The following is a 10,606-nucleotide window of genomic DNA, read 5'->3' on the forward strand; positions in this document are numbered from 1 at the left end:
GAGGGCGGTTGGGGGGGTCTGCCCCGCATCCCACGGCGAAGAAATACGGGGTGACGGAGGGGTGGGAAAGGGGAGGGGGTTCCCCGCTCTGCCCGCCCCGCATTGCGTGTGGGAAGGGGGGGGGGGGGGGGAGGGGGGGGCCGTGAGGCCGAAGGGGCCCCACGGCGCTGCCCCTGCGCTCCCCACCCTGCGGCAGTTCGGGGATCCGGGGCCGTGGGGCTGACACGGGAACACAAACAGCAGCGCCGGAGATTTATGGGGCCGCGACCAGGAGGGGTGCGGGCGAGGGGGGGGGGGGGGGGGGCCAGCGCCGCTGCAGCCCCACCCTGCAGGCAGGGGGGGACACAGGGGTCGCTGCCCCCCCCGCCCCCATCCCGGCCGCTCCCCATGCCGGGGGCTCCCCGGACTACCCTGTGTGTTGAACACATTGGGGTCCCCCCTCCACCGGGGCCCCTGCACCCCCATATCCCGGCATCCCCCTGATCTCTGGGTCTCTGCACCCTCCTGGGGTCCCTGCACCCCCAGATCCGGCACCCCTGTACCCTCCCTGGGGTTCTTGCACCCCCAGATCCTGCACTGCTGACCCTCCTGAGGTCCCTGCACCCTCTCTGGGGTCCCTGAACCCACAGATCCTGCACTCCTGACCCTCCTGGGGTCCCTGCACCCCAAGATCCTGCACCCTCCTGGGGTCTCTGCTCCCTCCTGGGCTCCCTGCACCCCAAGATCCTGCACCCTCCTGGGGTCTCTGCTCCCTCCTGGGCTCCCTGCACCCCCAGATCCTGCACCCCTGCACTCTCCCTGGAGTCCCTGCACCCCAAGATCCCGCACCCCTGCACCCTCCTGTGCACCTCGCATGCTCCCTGGGTCCCCGGGTCCATGCACCCTCCTGGGGTGCATTCACCCCTAAATCCTGCACCCTCACGGATCCGGGCACCCCTGCACCCCCAGATCCTGCACCTCCTGCGGTCTCTGCCCACCGACCCAGGTCTGCCCCATCCTGCAGTGCCGGGGCGCTGTGGGGTGTCCCCACCCGCCGTGGGGTGTCCCCGCCTGCCATGGGGTAGCCCCCTTCCCTGCCTGGGCCAGGCCTGCCTTGTTTACCTGATTTTTTTTTTTCCCTTTCCGTGGGGAGGGGAAAGGCAAGTCCTGGCAGCACGGAGCCACCAGCCCCGGCCAAGAGCCGTGGGGACGCGCCCTGCAGCCGGGGATCTGCTGCACGGCGGGAAAGCACCCCAAAACCCCCAGCACCCAGCCCTGCCCGGCACCCCCTGGTGGCACCGGGGCTCCTGCCCTCCCACCCTCCACCATCAGTGGGACCCTGTGAGGATGAAAGTGGGGCTCAGGGTGCAGGACTCCCCCCGCCAAGCAGGGCGAGACCCAGCGTCTCTGGTTGTCCCCCCCACTGCAGCGTTACACCTATGGCTGGGGAAACTGAGGCACGATGTGCCCCAGGGTGACACGGGGACGCAGCCAGACCCGGCGTCCTCAACCCCATGGGGCTGCTGCAGCGCCGCAGCGGGTTTGGAGGGCGTCCAAGCACGGGGAGGGGGGGGGTGCTGGGCTGCAGCGCTGGGGGGGGTCTGCACCCTGTCGGACCCCCAGTGCCCAGCCTGGGGTGGGGGGGGCGGTAGGCAGGAACGAACCCCCGTCCCTGGCAGAGACACCCCCCCCCTTTTCCTGGAAAAGGTACAACAAGGTAAACAACCCGGCCAGCCCGGAGTAAAAATAAATCCCTCTGCACGCAGGCGTTTGGCGGCAAGCGGAGCGCGCTGTCACGTGGCATGGCCGCACGGCACCGCCGGCAACCCGGGCACCAGGGCACGCGGCCGCCGGCCCTCACGCCCACTCCCTGGCACCGCCGAGCTCACCCTGCAGCTGCCTCCATCACCCCGGGGAGCAGCGGGGTCCCCGCTGCAAGGGAAGGGGGGGCCCAGCCCCTCGCGGGGGTGTGTGGAAGTGGGGGGCTTGGGAGGGTGCAGGGGGTGCAGTTGGGGGGCACGGCACGGGAGGGGGCAGGGGCACGGCTGGCTGCTGGCCTCGGGCAAGGCCAGCGCGGGTGGCAGGGGCTGGGGTGACACGTGTGTCCCCCCACCGCACTGGGCAGGGCTCACCTGGCACCTGAGCGCGGTGGCATGTGACAACCTTGGGACCTTGTTGGGGGTTGAGGTGCCCCGTCCGCGCCGTGGACTGGTTGGCACGGGGACAAGCCGTCTCAGGGTGCACGGGGACAGTCATGTCGAGGTGCACGGGGACCCGCGGGGAGCTCCCCAGGGCACAGCCCCAGCCTCTGGGAGGGTCCCGGGGATGGCTCAGCCATGGGGCTGCCGAGGGTCCGGTGCAGGGCACAACGGGCACGTGCCCGGCTGCAGCACCCTGCCATCCCGGTGGCTTTGGTGGCCCCGTCACCCCAGCCCTGCTGCCCATGGGACCATCCCCAGTCGGCATCTCCCGTCCTGCTGCCGGGACATCCCGGCTGCACCCAGCCCGGGGGTCGTGCTCACGGTGCCCTCACACCGACCCGCTGTGCCGGGGTCCTGGCCCCACAGTGGCACCGCCCGGTGGGATCCCATGGGATTTATGTGGTCCCTCCCAGCCCTGCACCCATCCCGGAGACCCCCGGGGGAGCTGAGCAGCGGGGTCCAGCCGAGCATCCCTATGCAGGGCCGGCTCCGAGCCGTGTGCCGTGTGCCGTGTGCCGCAGCACCATGCGCAGGGTTGTTTTCCGAGCGGCTGAGTCACGGCTAATTGCCGTGGCCCAGGAACGTGCCGGGAGGGGAACGAGGCGCCGTGCGGGGACGGTGGCACCTGCACACTCAGGGCAGCCCGGGCACGGCCGGGAGCGGGGATGTGGCAGTGAGGGCCCCCCGCCCCGGGGCGGGTGCCCCCCTCTGGGTCCCCTGGCCCCCCGTGCCAGCCTGGCCCCACACATCCTTCCGGGAGATGCCGGGGTTTCTCCCTGCCGGAGGTGCTGGCTGCAGCACAGCCACAGCCCCGTGCAACCGTCCAGTGACTCAGGGTGAGGGCACTTCCTGCAGGGTGATGGGGTGTCCCCCCCCGCCCCAGCGCCGTGGGGCACCCCATGAGCAGGGAGCAGCCCCAGCGCCCAACGGGGGGGTCCCCGGGGGCCACCAGCGGAGGAAAACAGCCCCACGCGTACACCAGGGAATGGTCCTTGGGACGCAGAGCTCCAGTGTCGTGCCCCCCCCCCCCCACCGCCGGGCACCCCGCAGGCTCTCGGCACGGCCAGGGCACCCGAGGCCTCCCCTCCCGTGGGATTAGCTCCGAGGATTTCCCGGCGCTGGCACGTCTGTGCTCTGCACCTTCTCCTCCTGGCTGGGGGCCAGGGCAGCACCCGGCACGTGGCACCCAGGAGGGTGCTGGCTCCCCCCCCCCCCCAAAAAGCTCCTTCCTCCCCCCGGGGTCACGAGCACCCCCGGAGCCCCCGGTGCCACGGGGCTGGGCTGGCGCCAGTGCTGTGACCCAGATCCGCTGGGCAGCTCTGCCCTGGCACCGCGGCACCGGGCGCAGCTCGTCGCTGCAGCCCCTGCAGCAGCGGGAGCGGGGCCAGGCTGGGCTGTGGGGCCAGGCACGTGCCACCCCGGGCACCCGCCGTGGGCAGCACGTCACCCCGGTGGCACTGGGGACAGGCAGGGGGACATGGAGGGGGCACAGCGGGGGGCTGAGCTGGGACGGTTGGGCAGGGGTCCGGCTGTGCCGCGCGCAGTGGGGTGTGCTGCGGCCGTGCCAGGGGCTGCGCCGGGCTCAGGCACCTCTGATGTGGGGGGGGGGGGGGGCTGCGTGCCGGTGCCACACTGCCCCTGGATGTCCCTAGTGCAGGGGACAGGGCTGTGCAAGGTGCCAGGGGTGCCAGGGCTGTGCCTGGGTGTCCCCAGTGCAGGGGACAGTGCCATGCTTTGGGTGTTCCCCATGCAGGGACCACGTCGTGATGGGTGACACGTGCACCCCAGTGTCCCCACTGCAGGGGACAGTGCCATGCTTTGGGTGTTCCTCATGCAGGGACCATGCTGTGGCAGGATGGCAGGTGTCCCCCAGTGTCCCCACTGCAGGGGACAGTGCCATACTGGGTGCTAGGGCTGCCAGTGTTGCTCCCAGCTGACCCCAGTGCAGGGACCATGCTGTGCTGGGTGACATAGGTGCCAAGTGTCCCCAGGGGATGGTGCTGTGCAGGGTGACAGGGGTGCCAGTGCTGTGCCCAGGTGTCCCCAGCGCAGGGGACAATGCCATGCTTGGGTGTCCCCATTGCAGGGACCATGCTGCAGCAGGATGACAGGTGTCCCCCAGTGTCCTCAGTGCAGGGGACAGGGCTGTGCAGGGTGCCAGGGGTGCCAGTGCTGTGCCTGGGTGTCCCCAGTGCAGGGGACAGTGCCATGCTTGGGTGTTCCCAGTGCAGGGGACAGGGCTGTGCAGGGTGCCAGGGGTGCCAGTGCTGTGCCTGGGTGTCCCCAGTGCAGGGGACAGTGCCATGCTTGGGTGTCCCCATTGCAGGGACCATGCTGTGCCGGGTGACAGGAGTACCCGGGTGTCCCCAGTGCAGGGGACAGTGCCAGGCAAGGTGACAGGGGTGCCAGTGCTGTGCCCGGGTGTCCCCAGTGCAGGGGACAGGGCTGTGCAGGGTGCCAGGGGTGCCAGCGCTGTGCCTGGGTGTCCCCAGTGCAGGGGACAGTGCCACGGCTGGGTGACCCCATTGCAGGGACCGTGGCCGTGCCGGGTGACAGGTGTCCCCCCGTGTCCCCGGTGCAGGGGACAGCGCCGTGCCGGGTGACAGTGCTGCCAGCGCTGCACCCGGCCGTCCCCGGTGGCGGTGCCGGTGGCGGTGGCGGTGCCGGCGGTCCGTGAGCCGGCCCCGCCGCGGGGGTCCCCGTCGTGCCCGGTCTCCCCGGCGGCGACGCGGGGCCGGGGCCGCCGGCGGAAAGTGTGTCACTGGGGCACGAGGCTCTCCCCGGGAATCACATGGGGGAGGCGGCGGCGCCGCGTGCGGCCGAGTGCGCAGCCGCGGCCGGTGGCGGGCGGGCGGCGGGGCGGGCGGCGGGCGCACAACAGCCCTCGCCGGGCGGCGGCGCGGCACGGCTCGGCGCGGCTCCCCTCGCCTCGGCTCCGGCAGGGACAGCCCCCCGCGTCCCCCCTCCCAGGATGGCCGCCCCCGAGGCCGGCAGCACAGGTCAGTGCCCCGGCGGAACATCCAACCACCCCCCCCCCCCCCCCTCCGTGCGCACCGGGACCGTGGCGGGCACCGGAGCGGAGTCCCGAGTCGGTGCAGCGGGACCGCAGCGAGGGGAGACCCGCGAGTCGGAGGGGTCCGGACGCCGGGACCGGGGGGGGATCCCGCACACCCCAGCGGGCAGGATGCGCGCACCGGGACCGCATCCCGGAACGGGGCTCCTTCCTACCGGGACCGGGCGGTCCTGCATAGCGGGGTAAGGACCGGGCAGCGGGGCCGGGGCGTCCCCGGGAGGGAGGGAGGGAAGGAGGGAGGGATGCGCGCTGGCACCGGGGCGTTTTGCGCACCGGGGCGACCCGAACACCGGCACCGGAGCGCTCCAGTCGCCGGGGCAGGAGGGATGGAGACCGGGATCGGGGGAGTCCTGATCGCCGGGGCGCGTTGGACGCGGGGGGGTAGGAAGGGTGAGGACCGGGATCGGTGCACCGGGGCGTCCCGGGCAGCTGGACCGAGGTGTCCCGGGCAGCGGGACCGAAGGGTAGGACACCGAATAGGAGGAACGGACACTGGCATCGGGGTGTCCCGGGCACCGGAGGACGGGCAGCCGGCATCGGGATGTCCCGGGCACCGGGACTGGAGAATAGGACACGGGGACGGGAGGAACGGACATGGGGATCGGGGTGTCCCGGGGACGGGAGGAACGGACACGGGGATCGGGGTGTCCCGGGCACCGGAGGGACAGGCAGCCAGCATCGGGGTGTCCCGGGTACCGGGACCGGAGGGACGGCCATCGGGAGCGGGGTGTCCGGGACACCGGGACCGGCGGGGAGCGCGGCGGGACCGGGCAGCCCGTGGATGGCGGAGGCGGGAACGCGCGTGCCCGGGTCCCCCCTCGCGGGGACGCGCACCGGGAGGGACGGCGACGGTGGAAACGGAGGCGGTGCCCCCCCCCCGTCCGCTCCCCCCCCCCCCGGCACGTGTCCCCCTCCCCGCCGCTGCCACGTGCGGAGTTTGTTTTCCCCGCAGCCCCGCCCCGCCCCCCGCCCATTGGCCGCCTCGTGACATCATCGCTGCCCCCCTTCGTGACGTCACACCCGGAAGTGGGGGACGCCGCGTTCCACTCTCCCTTTCCAACCCCGGGGGGGGGCGAAGGGAGGAGGGGAGGGGGGAGCTGTCTCCACGGCAACGAGAAAGGGGGCGCGGCCTCTCGGCGCGGGCCAATGGGGTGGGAGGGGGGCGGGGCAAAGCGTGAAGGGGCGGGGCCGCGGGAGGCCACGTGCGGCTCGAGCACGTGGGGCGGCGGCGTGAGGCCGCCTGAGCCGGGGCTGGGGTGGGGGGGGCGGGGATGCGGGGAGGCTCTTTGGGGGGGGGGGGTCCCCAGGAGGGGGGTCGCAGTGTTTTGGGGCGGGGAGTGTCCCCCATATCCTGCTGCACCCCCAGTATTTTGGTGTCCCAGCAGCTGGGGATCCCCCGGAGCTGCAGTTTTGGCGGGGGTGGGGGGGTGGGGTGGTGTGTGGGACCTACTGTCCCCGATTCGGTGACCCCCTTTGGAGGTGGCTCGGTGACAAGGGGGGGGGGGGGGGGTTGGTGGCACCGGTGGTGGCGGCAGGCTGGCTGCGGGGCCAACGTGTGCGGCAGGAGACACATGTCCCCCGGCGATCCCGTGTGTCCCCAGTGTCACCCTCCACGTGTCCCCGAGCTGTGTGTCCTGGTGCTGCTGCATGGAGGGGGGGAGAGACTGGGGTGGGGGGGGGGGGGGGGGGGGGGAGCTGTGACCTCTGGCATGGCTGACAGCACCGTGGGGGTCCCCACCTTTGTGGGGTTTCCCCACGCAAAGCCGACCCAGCCCTGCAGTGGGGGCTGCATTCCCCCTGGTGGGGGCTGTGACACCCCCCCACTCCCCCCCAACCCCGGGTGCTATGGGGGGTGGGGGCTGCTGTCTGGACCTGTGGGGCTGGGAGCAAGGCTGTGCCACCGGAGCCGGCGGGCGGAACTGCCGTGACCTCCCGGTTATGGGGTTCCCGGCCCACATTCCTCCCACGGGCGCTTCCCGGGGGCCGTGCCCGTGTCCCTGGCTGGCACGCACCCAGGCCACCCGGCTGGCCCCGTCCCACGTGGGGACGGCACCCGTGGCGGGCGCGGTGCCTGACTCAGGGCGGGCGGCACACGTGTGGCCGCGGCGTGGCGTGACACCCACGGCTCCGGGATGCATCCGGGCTGCTTCCCCGGGGACCCCCACCCCCGGGGTTGCGATGCCCTTTCCCCGGGGTCTCCTCCCGAGCCTGGGTGCGGGGGGAGGCTGAGCCCGGCGCAGCTCGGTGCATGTGTGGCCCTGCTGCTCTGCCCGCAGGCGGCGTGATCAGCTACGTGGGCTCCAGCGGCGCCTCACCCAACCGCACCAGCCCCGTCTCGCTCTGCAGCGACAGCTCCAACAGCAGCTCCCAGTCCGGCTCCCAGCCCTTCCCCGCCTACTTTCCCCCGTCGCCCACCGGCTCCCTCCAAGACTCCCGCGCCTATGGCGGGGGCTCGCTGGCCCCCCGTGAGGATGGCTCCCCTTCCTCCTCCTCCTCTTCCTCCTCCTCCTCCTCCTCATCGTACGCCTCCTCGGTGAACTACCCCGGGGTGCAGCAGGTCCCCGTGGACGAGCGCGCCGCAGCTCGCCCAGCAAAGCCGGCAGCACCGTCACCAGTGAGTGGGGTGGGCTGGGGGGGGGGGTGGCGGGTGGTGTCGTGTTCCCCCCCCTCACCCCCGCGGTGGGCACCTCGGCACCCCGCTCACCCCCGACCCTCCCCAGAGCTGAACGGGATGGTGCTGCTCTGCAAGGTCTGCGGGGACGTCGCCTCCGGCTTCCACTACGGCGTCCACGCCTGCGAGGGCTGCAAGGTACCGGGGATGGCATCGGGGTGACGCGGAGCTCCTGATGTGCTGGGGAAGCCCCGAGTGACACCCTTCCCTTCCCTCCCCTCCCCGGCTCCGCAGGGCTTCTTCCGCCGCAGCATCCAGCAGAACATCCAGTACAAGAAGTGCCTCAAGAACGAGAACTGCTCCATCGTCCGCATCAACCGCAACCGCTGCCAGCAGTGCCGCTTCAAGAAGTGCCTGCTGGTCGGCATGTCCCGCGACGGTGAGCTCGGCCCCGGCCTCCCCCGGGACCCCTCCCCACCCCCCGAACCGGGGACCCCATGCTGAGTGCTGTACATCCCCCCTGTGCCCAGGGCTGCATGTCCCCTCCCCTGATGGGTGTCCTCCCCCATGGTCAGGGCTGTACGTCCACCTCCAGGGTCGGGTCCCCCTGCCTGCACTGGGTGCCATCCATGCCCCGCGGGACGTGTCCCTCTGTCCCTGTGCTGTACATCCCCTCCAGGGATGGGTCTCCCCCATGCTCAGGGCTGTATGTCCCCTTCCCGGGATGGGTGTCCCCCATCGTCAGGCTGTATGTCCTCTCCAGGTCCCCCCATGCTCAGGGCTGTATGTCCCCTTCCTGGGATGGGCACCCTGTGCTTGAGGCTGTACGTCCCCTCCAGGGTCAGGTCCCCCTTCCTGCACTGAGTGCCATCCATGCCCCATGGGACACGTCCCCCTCTCCCGCCATGCTCGGGGCTGTACGTCCCCTCCAGTGATGGACCCCGCTACGCTCAGGGCTGTGCGTCCCCTCCAAGCCGGGGAGGAGGGGGAACAGGGATGCAGCCACGTACCCGGCAGTCCCTGGTCCCCCATCGCGCGGGGCTGGGGGGGTGTCGGGGTGCCTGGGGTGCCCACTAACGCCGGTGTCCCCCGCAGCGGTGCGCTTCGGGCGCATCCCCAAGCGGGAGAAGCAGCGGATGCTGGCGGAGATGCAGAGCGCCATGAACGGCATGGGCGGCACCGTGCCGGCGATGCCCGGCCCCGGCGAGGGTCTGGTGCCGGCTGGGGGCCGCGCGCCGCCCCCCGGCCCCCCACCACTCGCCCCCCCTGCCTGCTTCTCCCAGTTCCCCCAGCAGCTGACGCCCCCGCCGCTCGCCCAGCCCTGGGGGGGCCACCGAAGACGTCATCGCGCAGGTGGCCAAGGCTCACAAAGAGATCTTCGTCTACGCGCACGACAAGCTGGGACCCCCCCCAGCCTGCGACAGCGGCCTCCTGCACTGGGACGCCCCCCCCCGCCTGGACCCCCGGCCCCCCTGAACCCCGGCTCTGCCCCCCCACCTACCCCGAGCCCCCCACGCGGGGCTGCCCCTGGCCCCGCGGCGCCAAGGACGTCCTGCCGGTGAGCACCCGGGGGCTCCCGCTCCCCCTCCCCGGGTATTTTTAGCCGCTAATCGCACTAATCGCCTTGTCCGGGCGGCGGTGGTGGGGCTGGGGGGAGCCCCGCGGCGCCGGGCTGAGCCGTGCCGTCGCCCGCAGGCCTGCCCCATGAACAGCCACCCGCCCCGGCCGCAGCGGGCGCTCGGTGCAGGAGATCTGGGAGGATTTCTCCCTCAGCTTCACCCCCGCCGTCCGCGAGGTGGTCGAGTTCGCCAAGCACATTCCCGGCTTCCAGGCCCTCTCCCAGCACGACCAGGTCACCCTGCTCAAGGCTGGCACCTTCGAGGTACGTCCCGGGGACTCAACGGAGGGCACGGTGCCCCATGGCACAGCACGAAGCCCCATGGCATTGCACAGCGCTCCATGGCATTGGCACGGTGCCCCACAGACCAGCGTGGCGCCTCACGGCGTTGCGCGGTGCCCCGTAGACTGGCACGGAGCCCCGCAGCATGGGCACCGTGCCCCTACGGCATTGCGCAGTTCCCCATGGCATTGCACAGCGCCCCACGGATCGGCGCAGTGCCCCACAGCATTGCACGCAGCCCCATGGCGTTGTATGGTGCCCCACAGACCATCATGGACCCTCACGGCATTGCACAGTGCCCCCCATAGACTGGTGCGGAGCCCCACAGCATGGACACCGTGCCCCTACAGCATTTCCCAGTTCCCTACGGCATGGCACAGTGTCGCACGGAGACCCATGGCATTGTATGGTGCCCCATGGCGTTCCATAATGCTCCACAGCCTGGCAAGAGTGCCCCATGGCATTGCATGGTGCCCCACAGACCAGCACAGAGCCTCATGGCGTTGCAGGGTGCCCCATAGACTGGCATGGAGCCCCACGGCATGGGCACAGTGCCCCTACAGCCTTGCGCAGTGCCCCATGGCATTGCGCAGTGCCCTACAGCATGGCACGGAGCCCCATGGCATTGTGCAAGGCCCCACAGCCTGGCAGGGTGCCCCATGGACTGGCACAGTGCCCCACAGCGTTGCACGGTGCCCCGTGGCATTGCATAGTGCCCCACTGCGTGGGAGCCGCGGCACGGAGCAGGGCATTGCACGGTGCCCCATGGCCCAGCACGGTGCCCCACGGCATCGCAGGGCAGCCTGCAGCCTTGCAGGACGCCCCTCGGCCATGGCGCGGTG

At 71.8% G+C, this 10,606-nt stretch overlaps 1 protein-coding gene across 1 annotated transcript; it reads left to right on the forward strand.

Moving 5' to 3' along the window:
• Positions 1-5,069: 5,069 nt before the first annotated feature.
• On the forward strand, positions 5,070-9,746 carry NR1D1 (nuclear receptor subfamily 1 group D member 1; the record flags this gene model as incomplete). The annotated part of the gene is given in 10 exon segments (XM_054187535.1): positions 5,070-5,179; positions 7,530-7,823; positions 7,826-7,867; positions 7,974-8,062; positions 8,159-8,303; positions 8,960-9,171; positions 9,173-9,310; positions 9,312-9,422; positions 9,560-9,583; positions 9,585-9,746. Coding segments are annotated over 10 exon segments (1,245 nt in total), but the record flags the coding sequence as incomplete, so codon positions are not given.
• Between the last annotated feature and the right edge of the window lie 860 nt (positions 9,747-10,606).

This window comes from Rissa tridactyla, unplaced genomic scaffold (assembly GCF_028500815.1).
Source record: "Rissa tridactyla isolate bRisTri1 unplaced genomic scaffold, bRisTri1.patW.cur.20221130 scaffold_427, whole genome shotgun sequence".
In the NCBI taxonomy this organism is placed as follows: domain Eukaryota; kingdom Metazoa; phylum Chordata; class Aves; order Charadriiformes; family Laridae; genus Rissa; species Rissa tridactyla.